Below are 20,784 nucleotides of genomic sequence, written 5' to 3'. Positions count from 1 at the left end.
AATTGAGACTAAAAAATTCGTTTACATGCCAAATATATGCTTGCGAAGAACTATATATGTTACTACTATTACTTACAATGAATATTTTACAAAGTTTAGATCTTAATAATTCATTACAGGATGACGTCATAGTAGATAAAATATTAAAATATTACATGATTCAAATTTGTCATTTTCTTTAAAAATTATTCTATGTAACTTTGTGCAACTTACGTAATTTTATATTAATGAGTATAATGACTTCTGTCAATCACAATGACAATGTAATACTTTAACAAACAATGGAATATCCTTGCTAAGAAGCAAAATTCAATAGTACGTAGGTATTTTTCTACAAATATTAATATCCAACAAAAATATTTGTCAGTCTTTAATTAGATGCTATTTTAATGTGCTTCATGATGGAGTCGACAACTTCTCTGCTTGTAGCTTGTCCACCAAGATCACGTGTATGAATACCTTGGTTGATAGTTTTATTGATTGCATTCTGAATTAATGCGGCATGATTTTTATGTCCAAGATGACGTAACATATCAACAGCTGCATTTAACATTGCAATAGGGTTTGCAACATTTTTTCCAGCAATACTTGTACCAGTATTACGAGTACCTGGTTCAAATATTGTATAATGGTCACCAAAGTTTTTACCAGCTAACAATCCAGCGCCACCTAACAGGCCACAAACTACATTTGATACAATGGCTCCATATAGATTAGTTGTTAATACAATGTCAAACTGATGTGGGTTGGAAACCAGTTGCATACAAGTATTGTCGATAATCATGTCATTATGGACAATATCTGGGTAATCTTTTGCAACTCTCTTTGATGTTTCTAAAAATAAACCATCAGACAATTTCATTATATTTGCCTTATGAACTGTAGTAACCTTCTTTCTTCCATTTCGTTTAGCATATTCAAATGCATATCTTGCAACACGTTCTGAATTGCTGCTTGTAATCACCTTCATACTCTCTACAACACCTTTCACGCTTTCATGCTCTAACATGGCATATTCTCCCTCTGTATTTTGTCTGACAATAACAATGTCAATGTTTTTATGGCGTGAATTCACTCCTGGATAGGACACACAATGTAAGACATTTACATAAAGATCCAATTGATTTCTGAGTGCAACATTTCGAGAAAGTACTTCAGCTTCTGTACTACGAGTTTCAATATTTCCTTTCAATGCTACACCATTCCTACGAATTGATGTAATAGCAAAATCTAGATCAACATTATCATCTGCATTAGGATCTATATCCACATCTTCAAAATCTACTGGTACACCTGCATAACTGAAAACCTGTAATAAGTACACAAAAAAATTATGTAAGACATTCATATAGATTATAGAAACTTTATCCCTCTCTTTCATTAATAGATGAGACTTTCTCAGTACAATGATTTAAAGAAAATATGACTAATAACACGTCGTTTTTGGAGTTAAAATTCTGAATACAGTGTTTATACCTCTTTGACATAGTTCATCAATTCTGGACCAATACCAGCACCGGGAAGAAGAGTAACCGTGTGTCGTCCACCATAATGTGCCTTTGGTATTGGCATTACTTTCTTAATAGTTGGAGTTTTGTGTTGTATTTCGAATGCAGATAACGAAGAACAACGGTGAATTTGAGACACAACATTTTTTGGACGTAAATATCTAACAACGGAGCGAGCAGCCATTACGAATGTTATTCTATAAATTACATATAAAACATGATTAAATTTGAATCTTACAAAATTTAGCAATACAAGCAAATCAATTAATTTTTAAATATATACTTCTATTTTACAAATTCTATTTTAACAATACCTTGAAAGTCCTTGCCAACTCTGAATTTTCAGCGCCGTTTGAACTGTGCTCCGTATAGAATAGCAAATCACCGTTAAAGTTTTAAATAATAGCGCCATCTAGAAAAATAATAAAATTAAAAAAAATTGCACACAATTCAAATGTCTTTTTTATAATTTTAAAGAATGTTAATCAATCTTGATATTAGTTATGTGACATTTTTAGTGTAACAATATATATCGATCATTATTATAATATCGATAAGTACATAACAATTTGCAAAAAATTTAACGTATAAATACTTTAAAATGATTGGTTGTAACATTATTGAAAAAGCATTGTTGTGATAATGTTAAGTTTTCGTCGTACTTTACTATCGTTATAAAGTATTTTACAAAACATTAATTTTGTACATACAGAAATGTGTAATTTAATTTGTTTCTAAAAGACACGATATTTCCCAGTGACAAACAGAAAATGTGGTTTGCAAAATTTTCTACGTTGTTGGTCAACCTGCTATTTTTCGCGGCAACACGGTAACAAGACGCTGATGCAAAAGAAAGCCCGACGCCTCGCTTCTTCGTGCGTATTGCTCTGGCGTTTTGTGATTGTTCTGTAGGTACGTATCATAATTATATGTTAATTGTAACCAGACATTAGTGAAAGTAATCACAAAGAAAATCGCCATAAATTAATGTTACCTTATATTGAATTTACTTACGAATTCAATGAATAATGTCTTTGATTGTTTCCCGGCTACTGTGCCGCCATTTTGTACCATGATTGTTTCATTGCTCTTTGCAGTATTGAAACTTTATTTGCGTAGAGTTATCGAATATATGTATAGTCATTTTACATTTTAATTATTGTCATTTATAGATCCTGCTCTTATAGGTACAGTACTTAAGTTAAATCAAAAGTTTTCGTCGATAGTCAATTCCCTTCTCTGTTTATACTCGTTCAGTTTCTTTTATTCTTTACAAGTTATCGTGACATTTATTGTTAAATAGTAAGGTTCAGTTGTTTCAGTATTTGAAGCAAAATGAGCAAAGGTAAGGAATCATCTGCTGCAGAGACTGATGGAGGAGAAGAGTTCAGCGTTGAAAAAGTTTTGGACAGAAGAGTGGTAAAAGGAAAGGTAGGTGTTTTGTGTATTATAGACTATATTAAGCGGTTTTTCTATTTCATACTTACTAGTATATTGCATTTAGGTTGAGTATTTCCTAAAATGGAAAGGATATTCCAATGAAGAAAATACATGGGAACCAGAAGAAAATCTGGATTGTCCAGATTTAATTGCACAGTTTGAAGAACAACGTAAAAAGAAAGAAGCTGCAGCAGCTGGTAAACGACATGAGGATAAAGAACAAAAGAAACGAAAGAGTACACCCATACCTACAAATACTAAAAAGAGAATAACAGAAGAAAAGAAACCTGAAGGTAATTGTCATTTGTGCTAATTTGCTTTAAAGTCGTATACCAATAATATATTTAATTTCATGAGCTTTTTTTGATTTAGTGAGCTAATAAATTTTAATTCTATTTAGGCTTTGACAGAAACTTAGAACCAGAAAGAATTATTGGTGCAACAGATTCAAGTGGGGAACTCATGTTTTTGATGAAGTGGAAGGGAACAGATGATGCAGACTTAGTCCCTGCTAGAATTGCTAATGAAAAATGTCCACAGATTGTAATAAAGTTTTATGAAGAACGACTGACATGGCACAGTCCTACTCATGATGAAGAAAGTTCTACAAAAGCTGATCCAGAGTAGCGTCCAGCCTTCCGGTATGCGTACACAGTGCGCTTCAGAATTTGCCGCATATAAGAAAACAACTAGTGTGTACAAACTGAAATTTCAAAGATTTTGTTGGTCATTGCACAGTAACAATAATGTGAATTTGTTTTTTTTTTTTTACAATTATTGGTACAACAGACAAGTGTCACTACATATGTGTATCACTATTTAGCCAAAAAATGAGTAATTCTTACCATGTACTTTCTTATAAACATGAACTAACAACTTCTTTTGCAACTGTTACTTTTCTAAATAAAGGTTTAGTCTCAATGTTTGTTAATTCAAAAGAATAAAGCTTACAAATTGGGTGTTGGTTTTCAGCACATTTTTCAATGTAAAATTAGTATTTTAGATGTAATTTATTTGTAATATAACTTTCTTGTTAGTAACTATTTATATATGTTAAATCCACCTCTACTTACTGAGTAGTTAAAACAGTTAACACATGCAAGTAGTTTCAGTTGCCAAAGAAATTGGAAACTTGATGACTTTGTTGAAATACAATACGACAATGTACAGTATGTACGGACATCTAGGGTCAATATTCTTTGAAATGTAAAACCGTTACGTATTACGCAACAAAAGATTGGAATTATGACAAAGAAACAGTTATATTAAAATAAAATTCTGTTTTTCAGTTTATAAATTAAGTTGATATATTATTAATAGTTTAATAAATTTTAATAGTGATAGTTAAAGACTTTCTATTCTGTCACATGTTTCAGTATTGGTGTAATAATTTTCTGAGTACATTAAAAAAATGCAAAGAATTCTTTAGAATGTAAGTAATCTGAACTATATATATGTGGTTAAATAGCATGTGTAAAATTCGAAGTAAAGTCAATATTTTTTTTTACAATTTACAGAATGTTTTAATTACTCATACATAAACAATCTAATTGAAAAGAATCTTGAAGTTTAACAAAATCTTTTGTTTCATAATCAATGTTTCATTTTCTTTACATTTTTCTTGAAACTTTGAGGACCTTTTCGTTTCTTTTTGTTGAATGAGCCTTTAAGTTTATGATACCGATTTGTTTCCCAATCTATTTGTTTCGAGCTTGCACCGTCTGCGGTATTAAACATATCCGTACCACCATATTTACTTTTCTGTTTACCGTGTTCTTCAAGCATTTCTGCAAACTTCTCTGCTGATACAAATATATTATTATCTATTCCTTTCAAATTTTTATTCCTCTTAATTTCCCCTTTATCTTTTTTCTTTGGTTGCTTTTTTTTTGTGCTCGGCTGAATTTCATCGTCAGAAATATCTTCATTATCATCAATATCATCATTGAAATCAATGTCACTTATATCGTCGTCTTCATTTAGATCCACATCACTTAAATCTTGCAATTCATCATCTGTATCTTCATCTAAATCTGGTTCTGAATCATTCATATCATCAAAATCATCACTAGCGTCACTTTTGACACCATCGTCATCATCATCATCTTCAACACCTATAAAAAATAACAAACAAAAGTTGTACAACTTAGAAAATTTTGATGGAGAGAAAAAATTATATGACAAACCTTTCTTCTTTTTCTTCCTAGTTTGAATGTCAGCTGCAATATCTAGATCTTCGAAATCTTTACCATCTGTTAATCTACCTAACATGTCGTCAAATTCTTCACTATTAATACTTTCTATGTCATCATTATCATCATTCGTTCTTGACCCATGTTTAAATTCTTTCCTCCTCTTTAAATATCGATATAGAAACAATTCGTCAACTGGAATACGTGCTTCGCTTTCATTGAGATATGAAATACTGTCTACTGGTATGCATCTGATACCTTTCGGTGTATATCCTGCACGTTGTGCCAAAGGGTCATTTTTCTTTTGCACCTTTTTATCTTCGAATTTCTTTGGATTTTTGAAAACGTAACGATCCAAAAAACGCATTAAAGATAAATCTTCTAATGGGTCTCCTGTATAGTCAATTGGTTTTCCTACATGTAAAAGTACATTTTATATTGTAATCAATACTGATATTTGTAAACATAATGCAAATAATCGAAATACCTTCAAGGATGGTACTTGCAAATAATGCAACACTTGGATGATAATGTTTAGACAATGCTATTAATTCAGGAGTTAAACCCTTAGTTACTCCTGCGTAGAGAGGATTACGATAAAAAGAATCATATTCTTTTTCTTTACCTAACTCAACCTTTACATCACCTTCCTCTTTCAATTCAGATTTAGTTTCCTCGTTTCTATCAAGTCCAATTACAACATTTGTCAATAAAAGGGAACCTTCTGAATTTATATTAGGAATCTCAGACTCATCAATATCTTCTGAATTTAGCGAAGCATCTTTAGTTTCGGCACCCTTGATTTCATTTTTAACACAAGTCTGTGATTTTAATAATAAATTTTTCAATTCTTTATGTGTTTGTATAATTTTAGACATAACATACAAAATTGCACATGTCATATTTGCAGGAAAATATAATGCAACTTGCAAAGTTCTTCTAATGAATGCATATAGACGTAATATTTTAGCATCTTTTTGGAGAACTCTGAACAATAAATTAAGAAATAGTGCACGTTTATTTGCTAATCCAATTTGTGGGTCTAATAACTTTCCATAAAAAGTAGAATAAAACCTATTTGATTGAGTTTCATCTTTTCCTGTAACCTAAATAAAAGAAATATAAAAATAGGATTTAAAATTACATCCTAACAAATACATTATAATGCACAGATACATACCTGATATAATAAATTCAGTGCATTCAATGAAACATTAAATGATCCAATGTGTACAACTTTGTATACAGAATTTGTATGCTTATGTAGAATATTGGAATCTATTTTTGCAAATGGGTATGCTCTATTTACACCAGTTAAAATTGCTGCCATCATTCTACTGTCCGGTTCTCCTTTTTTTAAACAAGCTTTAAAGAATGCAAAATAAACTTCAATAAGAGTGGTAGCAATTTGTGTGTCATCTTTATCCAAAATAAACTGAGTTAAAGAACAAATTGCATAATACTGAGCACGTTGTGCCACATTTTTTCTAAACAATAACTTCTCCACTTCCCGTAATACAACAAGCTTCATATGTGGATGTTCATGCAACAACTTATTTAAACAAAATATAACTTTAGATCCTACTTTGTTGCTTGGATCTCCTATTTTATTTACAATCAATTCTAAAAGTTTGTGTTCTTGTTCAGAATTTCCGATCAACAAATCTGTCATCACTGATATTGCTGCCTCACGATTTGCATCCACTGTATCCGAGGCAATGGTTGCTAAAGACATAACAAAGCGTTCATATTGTTCACGCAATTGGTCCTCAAAATACCAATGAGCCATTAATTTTTTCCTTGAAGCATCTGTCTTAACTATTGTCTCTGTAGAATTACTTTTATCAACTTCATTCAAATTCTGTTCTTCAAACTTGAGCAACTTGAATTTAGGGTGAAGTAAACCGCATAAAAAAAGATCCCTTAAGGACTGGATAACCATTACGCATTGATTATGTTTTGCTATTCGTACTTGATTTATGATCATTGTAAGTCTAGATAAATTATGTTTTGGATTGTCTTGCACCAATACAATAGCAGCTGCAACTTTGTCTGAAGTTGTACCCTGTGTTAATGCAGTTTTTAACCATGATGCTTCTGAATTACGAGATTTGGACTCTTTCAGTTGATAAACAGCTACCTCTGCATCTAAATATCTTTTGGCCTCATCTTTTAAGTATGATATTTCGGTTTCAGATTTAGAATGTTTACATGGCTCTTCCCGTTTGGAAAATTCTTCATACCATTTTGAATTACTACCACTGGTGGATTCATCTTCTAGTTCTTTCTTCATCTATTTAAAAATTCAAATATTTATATATACAGGTATTCAGACATTATTTAAAAAGTACTGTTTATATACTATGGAAATACCGGAAGCCTTACCTCGTGGTTAACCTTAATAACATAAATGTATTTCAAATTTTATCTTTATAAAATAATATAACGTTTAAAATATAGTAATCTTTTGATAGTGAAAATACATAAGATATTTTCGAAACTTTTTATTCAAATTAATACCGTTCACCTGATTAATGATATGTAACGGTAATAACAAAATTTACAGAAGAGACTCGTGTAAACCGTAGCACGCGTAGCACCACATGTACGCTGATTGATGCTGATAACTGCACTGAACTGCACATAAATATGTATGTAACACCTGAGTAGAGTGTACATAGAGTAGAATATTTTAAGTTTAAGGACAACAAAAATTTACGCATTCCGTATATTTTCGAAGTGCTAACCATTTTATTTAGCATCTATTAACTATATTTTATAGTAAATAGGTTATATTTAAATTGTTTAAAAGATATCAGAATGTTTGGAACTTGGAAAATTTAGTGAGAAGCTGAATATAATTTTCAAAATATTCTAAATTTCAACAAGTTTCAACCATCCTCAGATCTTTGAAATATCTCAAATTGTATTCATTTTAGGTATTTTTATAACTTGTTCTTGGATAATTTACATTTCTATTGAACTATATTGACAATCCAACAAGAAAATACTAATAAATAACAAGATTGAACAGGCCAAAGTTTATCACACTTCACTATGTCAATATCAATACCATATCTACCCGTTACACAATTATATACAAGTTTATTTTACAGTGATATTCTAATTTTTAAAGAATAAATTCGTTAACATAACATCAAGAATCACGTTGGAGGTTTATTTATATATTTCAAAGCTGTACAAACTTTTTAATACATATTTTTATAAATGAAGGTGACCAGACGTCTCGAATTAGGCGGGACTGTCCCGGATTGGATATGTAACTTTATTAACATTTTTACTGTGGCACAAAGTTACTGTTTCTTCTACTTCATATTAGATAGCGCTATCAATTGGCAACAAATGTTTCTACAGTAGACGTAATAAACTAGAAAATGGTGCTTTCAAAAATATGACCTTTTTTTTGGACATGTCCTGCATTGCAACCTAAACATCTGGTCACCTTCTTATAAATGCATATACAAAAATAACAATTATTTATGATTGTGTTAATTCTATGGCATTCATTACACATATCAAGGAGTTTGCATACTTTTTCTTCTTTTCGATTTATTACCATCTGATGTCTGTTTAGGCATTCTTTTCTTTGAAGAAGTAGGACTAGTCTGATCGTTTTGTGAATCTCCATTCTGCTGTGATACAGCTTCAGTCTGTTCATCATGTAAAGTAAAAGCGCTAAAATTAAATGATTCGAAACCATCAGACAGTGTTTTCTCGCGTAAAATTCGCGCTTCTTTCTTCAATTGTTGCTTCTCTTTTTGTTTACTCTTATTTTTCTTCTTTTTCTTCAATTCGCTTTTCGTTAATGTGGGAGAATCTGTATGACTGCATGTGTCACCATTTTCTCGTGTAAGATTAATTTCTTTTATGTTTGTGGTATTCTTCGTTTCTCCATTCGCTTCAGGATTTGGTTTGTGTGTGATTTTCTTTGTAGGTCTGTAAAGGATAAAGTGAAAAGTAATATTACAGTATCCCAGTGTGTTAATGTATAAACATTTTTTGCAATTCTTTTAACTATTACTTACACATTGAATGAAATTCCAATTTGTGCTGCTAGCTTATTGCACGCTGTTTTTGTATCTTTTGCAAGTGAAACATGAGTCCTATATGTTATAAGGGCCTTACCAATATCTGTCCAATTCCACGCTTTTGGCAAATGCTGTGTATAAATATTTCGCAGTAATACTAAAAGATGACAAATGTACCTCTGTTTGACTTCTTTTCCTATTTCGTTACCATTATTCAGAACAGGTTTTTCATTTTCGGTATTATGTACATTAGACAATTCCTGAAATGTGCTTATGACATTTTTACATAATTTCTTTTCCATTTTCATTCTAGTGTCAGAATGTGTTGTATCTGAATGGAGCAAGCGACCATTATGATAGAAAACTGTTAAAAAGTCGAGTGCGTGTTTTCGACGAAAAGATCTTACGGTACTGTCGAATGCAAAATCCACCTAGAAAAACAATTAATATATTAATTAAAAATTCATATTCAATGTAATCTGTTCCATAACAATAGCAGTTTAAAAATGTACCAGTAACAGAGCCAGTTGCCAGTTACCCTCCCACTGTAATTGTAAAATACTTTTAAATAACAGAGGTGATAATACACAGTCCCTCCTTTTGAAAAAAGCTGTTAAATTTTCGCCATAAATTTGCACTATGGATTCGGTAGATACGTCAGCCTGCTGTGCACATCTTACAAGGAATGTGCAACATTCTGCCAACTTGTCGCTCATTTCTTGATAAACTGACGTTGTTCGCTCTCCTTTTTCGATTAAAACCTTAAAGAATAAACAATTGCTATTTACGAACTAATATAAAATTATTATATGTATATTAAAATTATTTATAGATACCTTCAATATCACTGTTAATAAATCTTCGTCAACATTTTTTGTATCCTTAAATTTCTTTACAGCCGCTAATTTTTTCAGACATGATCGAATTCGATCTTGGAGAGGTTTTTGATGGGGATCTTTTATACAGTATTCTAATAATGCAAAGAGTGGAAGTATCATATCAAGTACAATCGCCATTGATGGCCCACATTCTAAATATGTTTCGATTAAATCTATTACTCGAATTCTGAAATGCGTTAAAACCTGTGCAGATTTTTCTTGTTTCTTCGATCTCGATTGACGATTCTCTCGAAGAATTTTAAATGCGGCTGATAATGATTCGTTTAATCGTTTTCCTTCTTCCTCGTTGATTTCGTTCACATCGATATCCTCATCATCAGTTTGAATGGAAGCGTCACCTAATGCTTGACGTACCGCCATTCGTAATCTATCAGTGACTGTTTCATCTTCATCTTCACTCAACGATTCCTCATTGGAATCCGACTCAGTATCATCCGTTGAACATTCCATTTCGTCATTAGAAGGTTCTTCGTCGCCTTCACTCCCATCCTCGCTTTTATCATACGATTCCGAATCCGACGAGTTTTCTTCATCTACTTCGTCTTTCATTACAAGCGGTCCCTTTTCATTTCTTACATCCAACACCTAAAAGTACAAACTTTAAAATACAATATTGTTCACTATTTCAAATGAAATCATATTTACATACTGCCAAAATTTGATGTATAGCTGTAGGTGTTACATATGGACAAATATGTGGAAAAACACATCCCACTAGTGACCGTAATAAATGATTATTTTTAGAATAGAAAGACAGTAATAAATCAACCGCTACTTCCACCCATTCTGGTTCATCGTCTTCATTTTCATTGATTCCCACTTTACTTTTTCTAGACTTTTTAACCAATCTTTCATAGCAACTTTGAAGTTCATTGATAGCCATAATTGCCATTTGTGGGTCTGAAAATAATTGTAATCCCATATGTAAATTCATTGTATGAAATACTGGTACAGCCTCTGCCTTTTTCGAATTATTCTCTAACTTTTCAATTAAGTTCATCACTTTCTCCCAGGCAGTTTTTGCTTCATCTGATAATGGATTTCTTAGTTTTAAAGTTTTATTTTTCAGATGTTTATCTAAATGATGAACTAGGTCACTTAATATATTTCGTAGATTATTTAACTTTGGTAATTTATGATCCAATCCATGGTAAAATGCTTCTTTAAGATGAGCTAGGAAAGAAGTAAAAGGAAAATAAGAAAATATGTACTTGTATGATATGTATAAATGTAAACACAAAAGTATAATACTTACATGCCAGATCTACTCCAACATTTGATATTTCACATAAACCATGAGTAAATAAAAACTTCAGTTGCTCTAATCTCCATTCTTGATCTGTAAGTGTTACTGAATATCCCATTAATCTGAAAATGTATAATAGATTAAGTTTACACATTTAATTGTCCTCAAGATAAAATTTAATTTTAAATATGTTTGTTTAAAAAATTAATTACCTTGTCAATAAATGAGCAGCATACATTCTTTCAGCATTCGTCCAAAATGTTTCTGATTTTGCATCTGCTTTTTCTTTAACTATTGTATTTTCAATAATATCTCTGTATATTTTTGATACTTTTTTAATACCTTCTAAACTTAAATTGCCCGTTATCATTTGAACTACTTTTGTGCCTGTTTTTTTTTCTACCATCAAATCACCTGGGTACAATATTAATTTTTTTAATACAGCAATTTGGGTTTTTAATTTAGTGTCATTACTACTTGTAGCTGATACCAGCAAATTTAAGACTTCCTTAAATGCTACAAGTACTTCATCTGTACCATGTCGTTTATTATCAGAGAACTTTCTCAACATGTGTTGCATATAGTTTGAAGATAGTAATAATGGAAGTATAGATTTATCAGCAATATTTGATAATAATAATTTGAGAATTTCTACAGCCAAGTATTCGTTACTTTTTGTTGGTTTTGTAAATTTCTGATCAATACACATCCAAAATTCACTTATAAGTTCACACGATGTTAGATTTTCACAAAATACTTTAAATACTGGATGGTGACACAACACAATCTTAGGTAAATCCTGAACATTAATAATATATTAGTTTATTTTATAAATACTCTCTTAAATTTTACATATGTTATTAATGCACACTTACCAGTAATACTTTTGCTACATTAGACACAGACTCTTTGGTAATAGTATCTTCTATACCAAAATGTTTCTTCCAAAACTTCTGATTTACAATTGATGGATATTTGGCTTTTATAACTAATAAGGTATAAACTGTATCCAAAGTTTGTTCTGACCATGGTTTACCAAATTCTGTTTCAATAGTTGGCCAAACCAATTTTTTAATATCCTCAGAATTACATTGATTTACAAATTCAAGAAAAAAGGATATTGAAGGGAACGATAGATAACTACGTTGCTTGCCTTCCTTGATGAGACCTTGAATAACTTGCTTTTGTATTTCATCAGTACTTTTGGAAAGTACTTTAGATCGTATTAATGCTCCATATAGTAATATACGTCCCATATAAATATCAGCATTTTCCTAAAATAACATTGTTATATAAAATACAAATGTACCCATAGCACTAAATACAATATATAACAAGAATTAATTTCCTTACACTTTTAGGGTTGCTGCTAACGGGATGTAATTCACTATCCACTATGGACAAGAGCTCTTCTATTGACATTTCAGGGTACATTATTAAAAAAACTGTCAAAGTTGTATAAAATCCAATTCTTGAAGAGGTTTTCGATGCCCCTAAACCTCGAATGAGTCTTCTAATTGCATATTTAAACTCTTTACTGTTACAGTCGTTCTAAAACATTATTACTTGTGAGGAATTCATTTATAAAGAAAAACTGTACATATTTCACGCTTTATAAAAACGAGCTATTTGAGGTTATTTTTAAATAAACACTTACTGAACTTTGCCCAAGTAAATATTTTAATAATTCGATGCCACCGTTTATCCTGTCAGATTCAGTCTCATTTCTGAGTTTTGTAAAATGATCAAATATTGTGCAATCCATTTTGTTCTTTTCCCTTGCTTTCAAGTCATTTGAAACAACCTCTACCATGTGCATACCCTCGTCTGCCATCTTGCCTCGTTTTAACTAAAAACTACGTTGATCTAACGATTATCTACAATCTACATTAAAAATATATGCATTAGAAAAACAAACGAATGACTTAATATATTTATAATCCCTTACTAATAATTATTCAAACGAGATAAATATTGAATAGAATATAAAATCTAAAGTGAATGTCTCATATTTGCATCACATAGATTGTCAATCGTTTTCTTAAAAAAATTTCGTACCTTTGAGTAAAATTTTTGAAATACTATTAACAAAAAATTTTAGTAATACTGAACAATACTAATGCAAACATAAGTTACTTTTTAACAAAACGTTACTGTAATTTAATTGTTTCAAAAAATCATGGTTCGCGCAATTATAATTATTATCCCTGTTCTAATCGAAGATTCTTAACTACTTGATGAAATTATTATCTGAGGCCATCGTTTGATGTATGCAGATTCGCATAGTTTCGCAAATTTGAATTTTATGAATTCTTTGATGGTTAGGAAAGTGCCATCTTGAACATAGTAACTCGTTCGACCCGCGCGGTCCCGGTCAGTTTCGTGCATCCAATATGGCTGGTCGAGGTGGTTACGAAGATTCAAGGCAAGTATAGATTATAATTTCTTTCGTGTACAACGATCGTCGAGGTTTTCTAAAACAGTGAAACGGTGGTATTTAAACAATACACCGAGTTAACGAAGAGACACATCTTTTTTTTCGATAATCTCACGATTTTAAGGTTAAGTGATTTTCGATTAGAGTGCAGCGTAGCACCTTGCAGATATGGTGCTTTCGACACGCGGCTTTATTTTGGCCAGCCAAACATTGATGTATCATAGTTGTGACACCATTAGTGAAACTGTTACACGACTATTCGTGCATATATACTACCTGCTTGTTTCAATACTTGAGACTATATTATTTACTAAAATCTTTGCATCGAAAATTGGTGTCCAGATAGAAATCATAGTTTTAAAGTTCTGAATTTTGTTATATTAAGATATTCCCATTTCCAAATTCGAATATAAAAACTGTTTCGGTTTAGAGATATTAAATAATATACATGAACCAATTGCAAGAAATTTAGTATTCTACATTTTTTTTCCATTTATTAAGATTATAGAATAATTGAGTCATAATACATATATACAGTTCTGTAAGAAAAATATTTGGATAAAGTAATTTCTCATTTGTCTAACCGAATATTATTCTTTGTTTCTATGCAGAGATTATGGAGATGGATATCGTGGTAGTAGAAAGCCACTGCCAGTTAAACCACCTTATACTGCATATGTGGGAAATTTGCCGGATGGAATTGTTCAAGGAGATGTGGATAAGATCTTTGAAAACCTTAATGTTAGAGGAATCAGATTGGTTAAAGATAAGGAAACTGATAGGTTTGTGAAAATTAATATGGACTGGATCATATTAGGAAAGTTAATACTACAATTAATATTATCAACATTTTTGTTTTTTCTCATACAGGTTTAAGGGCTTTTGCTATGTCGAATTTGAAGATCTTGCAGACCTAAAATGTGCATTGCAAATGGATGGCGCAGTAGAAGTAGAGAATAATATCATTAAAATAGATGTAGCAGAGGGAAAAAGAAATGATAGAGGAGGTGGTTTTGACAGGAGAGGTCGTGGAGGAAGTGGAAGTGGAGGAGACTTTAGAGGAAGGGATGGTGGTCGTAGTGGATATGGAGATGATTTTGGTAGTAAATCTTTATATTTGAATAAGTGTTATGCGAAGCATAATGTTTTTTTTTAATATATGAAGTCTAATATTTTGTATCATTTTAATATTAGTATTATATTTTTTATAACATCATAGTATGTAGTAGAATTGTATAAGTGATGTTAAATAATTAAAATTGCTGTAATTCTAATATAAGGAGGATACAGTGATAGAGGTCAACAAGCTGGTAGGCAAGGTAGTACATGGGATATGAGAGGTAACCGAGGCAACTACAGTCAGTTTAATGATGATACAGGCGGTGGGAGTCGAGATTGGTCTCGTGGTACACAGCCTACTAGAGGATATGCTAGCAGACCACTTACTCGTGGGAGAGGAGGAGGAGTTAGTGATCGAAAACCATTTAACGAGGAACCATTTACTAGCGACCCACCTCCAGGTTTGTTACCTACTCATGTTCTTTTTACATTTTGACTATGTGAAATCGCATAATAATTACCAGTATTATTATTAAAATAGATACAACTGGAAGGAAGCGTTTGGTGTTAGCACCAAGGACAATTCAAGCACCTGTAAATGCAGTTGCTGAATCAAGTAAATCAAGTTCAATATATGGTGGTGCAAAACCTCGAGAGGAGTCACTTAAAACTTATGACAAGTAAAAATATTATCTCGATTAATAGTTTCTGATTCCCTGAATTGAAAAGAAAGAAACTTCCCCGACAAAAAAATTCGGAAACCGATACGAGATTTTTTAGTTTCCTCACAAACAAGGGGGAGAGTCTCTTCAAAGATCAAATAACGAAATTGCAATAATTTTTATTTATCCCAAAAGGGGTGCCTTCCCCAAAAAATTCAGAAGGACAGAAGGTGATTTAATGGAATTCTTAGGTTCCACATATTTGGCATTTTTAATTGAGAATAAAACTTTCTTGTATGATGCCCTCTTTATTTACGTTACCTTCTTAGTTAAAAAGAAATGTAATAGTAAATTGGGAATTTCAAGTAAAAACTGTGTGCACAATGCATGCTTCAATAGTCTTCTTGGTATTTATATATGTATATATAAATGAATATATATATATATATGTATGTAAATCATAATTGTTCAGATGACATGAAAAGTATTTTAATATTCATGTCAGTTTCATGTTGGGTTTTGTATCAATTTGTAATAATACTGAGGGTATGTGTACAAACTATTAAAAATATATACTGTCATCGCACGTGTATTTGATCTCGTGCAAGCCGTATTTTCAAAAACTGTACTCTAGAATAATTTCCATTTCATAGAGTACAACATTGTCCCTGTTACCATTTCCTTCCTTATAATTTTTATGTTTCATTTTAATACTGATCATTGTATGTGCTTGTTAAAGTGATTCGTGAATGATTGTTTAATAGATAAAGTCACATTTGATTGAAAGTATTAAACAATTGTTTACGCACTTTTGGGATAACAAATAATTATGAAGAATACAAATAATTGAGTGATTGAAAGAAAAAATTTATACATCACCGGATGGTACGAAGTTAATGTGTCGATTATTAAACAATAATATTGTGTAACGAATTAACTATGCTAGTAATAAATGTCGATCATTTGAAAGAAGTATTGATGGTTATGAGATAATAAATAAAGGAAAACTTGAAATAATGACAAATATTATGTAAAACTATGCTTGTATATGATATTTCCTGAATAAAGTAGCCGTTTGCCTGGTAAACGTATAATATGTATATCGTTAGAAAATTACGAGATGATAGATTATAAAAAAGTTATGTGTATTTTGAATTGTGAACAGCATGTAATATTCTTAACACATTTTGTAAGCTATTCTTAAATGTACTAAAGTGATTTATACGAAAAATTTTTCATGAAATTCAATATTTATCTTTTACTTAAAATTTTTACGTATTTGAAGTATTCTAAGCAATAATATAGTGAAAATAAATCACACCTTGCAATTATAATTATATGTTTAATGTTATTTTGCTACGAAAAATCATATAACAATGATAAATTGGTTATTATATTTTTTTATAGAACATCGAAGGTATTTCAGTTGCCACGCCTAAATTTCTCCCAATTGCGGGTTATCCCCCTTCTCCCACTTTATATATACGGATATACAGTAACGTTTCCTGTACAGTTGGTGCAATATCTTTTAGATTCCAATGCAGTTACGCTAAAAGCTTTGAATTTGTTAGTTATGGCTTTGTTTGTCAATTAATACGTTTATTAAAGGGAAAAGTAATGTGGATTCAGGCAAAAGATTTTCAAATAAAATTACCTTTCGGTCGTTTTATTTAACATATGTGCTTTCAGTATGTTTGCGATATCGCGTTCTGTCACAATACAGCGTTTGTTTGCCTGAAACTTAATTTCGGGTTATTTTCTTAATATTTTAAAACGCTTACGCAATCACAGATTCCTTTCATCCCCATAGATTATAGATTATAACCAGTAGTACTAAAAAAATGTCTACTGAAAGCGTGAAAACAGTAAGTATTTTGTTATTGAAACAGGTAATTCGTGATATTTTTATTTTCTGTGTCACAAGGATGTATTTATGTTATTCATTAATAGACTGTGAATCTTTGTGCTAATATCCATTTTTATAAGCTATTTCATAAGAATCAAAGTCACAGGAACATTAATGTCAGCAACTATATAAAAGGTTCATTAAACGAAGAATATATTAAAAATTTGTTTAATCTTTATCGAAGGATTTGTTTCAGTGTTATTTACATATCTGTGTATCATGAATGCATAATGTTTACAGTTTATTTATGGCTAACTTGATTGAATTTTTTTATTTTATTTTCTATAGTTTGCTAGTCTTGAAACACCTGGGTATGTGGGATTTGCAAATTTACCCAATCAAGTACATAGAAAATCGGTAAAGAAAGGATTTGAATTCACGCTAATGGTTGTTGGAGAATCTGGTCTTGGAAAATCTACTTTAGTCAATAGTTTGTTTCTTACTGATTTATATCCAGAACGTGTAATTCCTGATGCTATAGGTAAATTTATTTTTATTTGTACATCATTGTATTATGTACTTTATAATATATATATTATGGTTAATTTATTAATATCATATGAATAGAAAAAACTAATCAAACTGTAAAGCTTGATGCTTCCACTGTGGAGATTGAAGAGAGAGGTGTCAAACTTAGGTTGACTGTTGTTGATACACCTGGTTATGGAGATGCAATCGATAATACGGATAGTTTTAGAGCTATTATACAATATATAGATGATCAGTTTGAAAGATTTTTACGTGATGAAAGTGGCTTGAATAGAAGAAATATAGTAGATAACAGAATACACTGCTGTTTCTATTTTATTTCTCCGTTTGGTCATGGGTAAGATGAATCAAATTATAACTTTATATTACCAATGGTATGGAAGGCGTTAACTTTTCCTTGTACTTTTCGTTTATGTCAGATTGAAACCGCTGGATATTGAATTTATGAAACAACTTCATAATAAAGTCAATATTGTACCAGTAATTGCTAAAGCTGATGTACTTACAAAAAAGGAAGTCTTACGCTTAAAAAAGCGAGTTATGGAAGAAATTGAGGGCAGTGGTATAAAAATTTATCCTCTGCCAGATTGTGATAGCGACGAAGACGAAGATTACAAAGAACAAGTTAGACAGTTGAAAGAAGCTGTCCCGTTTGCAGTATGTGGAGCAAACACTTTGTTAGAAGTAAAAGGACGTAAAGTGCGAGGACGATTGTATCCATGGGGTGTCGTAGAAGTTGAAAACCCAGATCATTGTGATTTCATAAAGCTAAGGACAATGTTAATGTACGTATTGTAACTTCCAAAAGTTACATTAAAAGTGGAAGAAATTAATTATTATTTATTTCTATACTTTGTAGCACACACATGCAGGATTTACAGGAGGTAACACAAGAGGTACATTATGAAAATTATCGCAGCGAGAGATTGGCAAAGGGAGCTCCTGTACCACCTCGCAGACAAACGTAAATTTAATGATATATACTTTCGTTTCTGTATACTATTAGAAAACATATTGATTAATTTATTGAATCTTTATAAACAGCATTGTGGAATCTGAAAAAACTAATTCAGCATCTGAGAAGGATCGTATCTTACAAGAAAAAGAAGCAGAATTACGGCGCATGCAAGAACTTTTGGCAGTCATGCAGGCGCAAATGCAACAGCAACAACCATAATTATACATACACCTTATGCACAAATGCGTGAAGATACACGACTTCTTCACCATTATAGGTGCCAAAAAATGATAAATCAAATGATTAATATGCTATCCAAAATACAATTGTAATAGGAGTGCATAATTTTTATAATTTCTGACAAACGTATTATGTAAAGATACGTTTTTCAATTCAGTATTTTACTTTTAAATACTAAGTTATAAATAATATCAATCATATTCTAGCATTTTAAAGGAGTCAAAGAATAAGGTAGCAAAAGTACAGGAAACTATACATCAGAACAAACTACTATAGTTCGGCAAATAATATCTATAAACATATGAAACAGAAATGTGCGATAAGTGCCTTGCATATTCTTTTTAAATAGAACAATTTACATTTTCGTTATTAAAATACAAGTATCAAAATAATTATCCTTTTTATAAAATGAATTTATGTAACACAGAGTTGTTATAAACATTTATATTACTCAAACAATATAGTACAATTCAGGTTTGGTAAATCATTATACTACAGAGTAGAGCTGAAAACGTTTTTTAGAGGAATACAGAGATAAGAGGAGTTTTTCGCTAGCTCCGCTTTCGAAGTTTATTATATTTGTGTTTAGAAAGCAATATTTTCAGATAAGAAGAGTAAATTGAAATAAGGAGTGAGCAAAATAGAGCATTAGCCGAACTTTTAAAAAAACAGCCAATAACAGATCAGATCCATAAAGTTCAAGCACTTAATTGAATGAGCTGTTACTCATATTGAGAAAAGTATCACTAATTGATAATTTCTCCCGATAAAAATGATTCTAAATACGGCCTCGGTCAGATTGTTTTTGACAATACGTGATTCACATTACTTCTGACTTCTGCAAATGAAAGTATTAACTATAAATAATCTGTATGGGATTATGTTTGGATTAATTTTCACCGGGAGAACCTTGTTATACTATTGGTAATATTTATATAAACATATTGTAGAAGGAAACAAAATTTTTAGCACCTGTACATCCCTTTAAAATTCATGGGTTGTTCACAGTTACTCTATTTTATTCATTCTTGGTGCATAATGTTCACTCTTTGTCATACTATATTATCTTATCCAAACAAGAAGAAAAATACGAAAATATTTGCTTTGGAGTATTATAAAAGAAGATAGGCCATAGAGTGGAGAGTATTTTTTGACCAATGGAACTCACTGCTCTTGTAGATACCTACTTTCCAGCTCTGCACAGTAGTTATATAATAATCATATGTATAGCGAATGTAATAAGTATGCACAATTTTTTTAAAAAGAAGTGAAAAATTCCGTATTGTAAAAAAATTTTTAAATTATCTTTACTATTTGTATAGGTACATATATATTCCAACACATTTTATACAATCGACAGACAAACTGAGAAAAGCATACAGTTTGCAAGCCATATCTTCCAATGTTCCATGTATATTTTTTTAAGCGAAGTAAAAAGACTTTAAGACTGTTTGAGTATCAAGCTGTCAGTAAAAATTCAGTATACCTAAGAACTGAAAAATTGATTTTTTACTGTGATACGCACTGTCGTATAGAACATGTAGATCTGAATGTGTTTATGTTTTTGCAATATGTAAAGTATTATTTTTATTTTGAAACAGCATGTATGTTATTTTTACTTGATACTAAATAAGATTAGTCATTTAATTCATTTTATTATTCATGAGAACAAATTTTGATAATTAAAGCCATAGCGCTA

General features: G+C 30.9%; 6 protein-coding genes across 8 annotated transcripts; 3 read left to right on the top strand and 3 right to left on the bottom strand.

The window, feature by feature from the left end:
• Positions 1-296: 296 nt before the first annotated feature.
• On the bottom strand, positions 297-1,888 carry LOC107192753 (isocitrate dehydrogenase [NAD] subunit gamma, mitochondrial). The gene is made up of 3 exons (XM_015582084.1): positions 1,823-1,888; positions 1,477-1,705; positions 297-1,309 (listed from the first exon to the last, which is right to left on the bottom strand). Exons 2-3 carry the CDS (start codon positions 1,690-1,692, stop codon positions 371-373), a joined length of 1,155 nt encoding a protein of 384 aa, XP_015437570.1. The 5' UTR covers positions 1,693-1,705; positions 1,823-1,888; the 3' UTR covers positions 297-370.
• Positions 1,889-2,158: 270 nt separating this feature from the next.
• On the top strand, positions 2,159-3,768 carry LOC107192754 (chromobox protein homolog 1-like). 2 transcript variants are annotated; one of them, XM_015582086.1, is made up of 4 exons: positions 2,159-2,420; positions 2,831-2,939; positions 3,013-3,241; positions 3,349-3,768. In XM_015582086.1, exons 2-4 carry the CDS (start codon positions 2,844-2,846, stop codon positions 3,573-3,575), a joined length of 552 nt encoding a protein of 183 aa, XP_015437572.1. In that variant the 5' UTR covers positions 2,159-2,420; positions 2,831-2,843; the 3' UTR covers positions 3,576-3,768. The 2 variants fall into 2 exon arrangements, with proteins under 2 accessions (XP_015437572.1, XP_015437571.1); XM_015582085.1 differs by having other exon boundaries at positions 2,822-2,939.
• Positions 3,769-4,493: 725 nt separating this feature from the next.
• Positions 4,494-7,734, bottom strand: LOC107192748 (CCAAT/enhancer-binding protein zeta). The gene is made up of 5 exons (XM_015582077.1): positions 7,526-7,734; positions 6,321-7,433; positions 5,628-6,246; positions 5,135-5,554; positions 4,494-5,062 (listed from the first exon to the last, which is right to left on the bottom strand). The coding sequence occupies exons 2-5, from the start codon at positions 7,431-7,433 to the stop codon at positions 4,542-4,544; spliced, it is 2,673 nt and encodes an 890-aa protein (XP_015437563.1). The 5' UTR covers positions 7,526-7,734; the 3' UTR covers positions 4,494-4,541.
• A 580-nt stretch (positions 7,735-8,314) lies between these two features.
• On the bottom strand, positions 8,315-13,168 carry LOC107192743 (DNA polymerase V). The gene is made up of 10 exons (XM_015582070.1): positions 12,992-13,168; positions 12,688-12,885; positions 12,210-12,608; positions 11,547-12,133; positions 11,344-11,456; positions 10,738-11,261; positions 10,026-10,673; positions 9,702-9,950; positions 9,187-9,620; positions 8,315-9,097 (listed from the first exon to the last, which is right to left on the bottom strand). The coding sequence occupies exons 1-10, from the start codon at positions 13,166-13,168 to the stop codon at positions 8,677-8,679; spliced, it is 3,750 nt and encodes a 1,249-aa protein (XP_015437556.1). The 3' UTR covers positions 8,315-8,676.
• A 549-nt stretch (positions 13,169-13,717) lies between these two features.
• Positions 13,718-15,712, top strand: LOC107192745 (eukaryotic translation initiation factor 4H-like). 2 transcript variants are annotated; one of them, XM_015582076.1, is made up of 5 exons: positions 13,718-13,759; positions 14,383-14,553; positions 14,642-14,871; positions 15,151-15,291; positions 15,372-15,712. In XM_015582076.1, exons 1-5 carry the CDS (start codon positions 13,728-13,730, stop codon positions 15,512-15,514), a joined length of 717 nt encoding a protein of 238 aa, XP_015437562.1. In that variant the 5' UTR covers positions 13,718-13,727; the 3' UTR covers positions 15,515-15,712. The 2 variants fall into 2 exon arrangements, with proteins under 2 accessions (XP_015437562.1, XP_015437561.1); XM_015582075.1 differs by having other exon boundaries at positions 15,052-15,291.
• A 1,382-nt stretch (positions 15,713-17,094) lies between these two features.
• On the top strand, positions 17,095-19,064 carry LOC107192740 (septin-1). Its single transcript, XM_015582065.1, has 6 exons — positions 17,095-17,357; positions 17,687-17,879; positions 17,966-18,224; positions 18,307-18,672; positions 18,747-18,851; positions 18,932-19,064. The coding sequence occupies exons 1-6, from the start codon at positions 17,334-17,336 to the stop codon at positions 19,062-19,064; spliced, it is 1,080 nt and encodes a 359-aa protein (XP_015437551.1). The 5' UTR covers positions 17,095-17,333.
• The last annotated feature ends 1,720 nt before the right edge of the window (positions 19,065-20,784 follow it).

The sequence above is a fragment of the Dufourea novaeangliae genome, unplaced genomic scaffold (genome assembly GCF_001272555.1).
Source record: "Dufourea novaeangliae isolate 0120121106 unplaced genomic scaffold, ASM127255v1 scaffold376, whole genome shotgun sequence".
Lineage (NCBI taxonomy): Eukaryota > Metazoa > Arthropoda > Insecta > Hymenoptera > Halictidae > Dufourea > Dufourea novaeangliae.
The sequence above is the reverse complement of the archived record's forward strand: the minus strand, read 5'-3'. Positions and strand labels throughout refer to the sequence as shown.

Bases quoted from the DNA above. Each gene is read 5' to 3' on its own strand.
- LOC107192754 (XM_015582086.1), top strand. From the start codon at position 2,844: ATGAGCAAAGGTAAGGAATCATCTGCTGCAGAGACTGATGGAGGAGAA. The intron at 2,940-3,012 runs GTAGGTGTTTTG...TATTGCATTTAG, and splicing joins GAAGAGTGGTAAAAGGAAAG to GTTGAGTATTTCCTAAAATG. The intron at 3,242-3,348 runs GTAATTGTCATT...AATTCTATTTAG, and splicing joins AGAAGAAAAGAAACCTGAAG to GCTTTGACAGAAACTTAGAA.
- LOC107192743 (XM_015582070.1), bottom strand. From the start codon at position 13,168: ATGGCAGACGAGGGTATGCACATGGTAGAGGTTGTTTCAAATGACTTG. The intron at 12,609-12,687 runs GTAAGGAAATTA...ATGTTATTTTAG, and splicing joins TTAGCAGCAACCCTAAAAGT to GAAAATGCTGATATTTATAT. The intron at 9,621-9,701 runs GTACATTTTTAA...TTGTTTTTCTAG, and splicing joins GGCAACTGGCTCTGTTACTG to GTGGATTTTGCATTCGACAG.
- LOC107192745 (XM_015582075.1), top strand. From the start codon at position 13,728: ATGGCTGGTCGAGGTGGTTACGAAGATTCAAG. The intron at 13,760-14,382 runs GCAAGTATAGAT...GTTTCTATGCAG, and splicing joins GGTGGTTACGAAGATTCAAG to AGATTATGGAGATGGATATC. The intron at 15,292-15,371 runs GTTTGTTACCTA...TTATTAAAATAG, and splicing joins TACTAGCGACCCACCTCCAG to ATACAACTGGAAGGAAGCGT.
- LOC107192753 (XM_015582084.1), bottom strand. From the start codon at position 1,692: ATGGCTGCTCGCTCCGTTGTTAGATATTTACGTCCAAAAAATGTTGTG. The intron at 1,310-1,476 runs GTATAAACACTG...TACTTATTACAG, and splicing joins TGATGAACTATGTCAAAGAG to GTTTTCAGTTATGCAGGTGT.
- LOC107192748 (XM_015582077.1), bottom strand. From the start codon at position 7,433: ATGAAGAAAGAACTAGAAGATGAATCCACCAGTGGTAGTAATTCAAAA. The intron at 5,555-5,627 runs GTATTTCGATTA...TTTTACATGTAG, and splicing joins TGCAAGTACCATCCTTGAAG to GAAAACCAATTGACTATACA. The intron at 5,063-5,134 runs GTTTGTCATATA...TATTTTTTATAG, and splicing joins TAGGAAGAAAAAGAAGAAAG to GTGTTGAAGATGATGATGAT.
- LOC107192740 (XM_015582065.1), top strand. From the start codon at position 17,334: ATGTCTACTGAAAGCGTGAAAACA. The intron at 17,880-17,965 runs GTAAATTTATTT...TCATATGAATAG, and splicing joins TGTAATTCCTGATGCTATAG to AAAAAACTAATCAAACTGTA. The intron at 18,225-18,306 runs GTAAGATGAATC...CGTTTATGTCAG, and splicing joins ATTTCTCCGTTTGGTCATGG to ATTGAAACCGCTGGATATTG.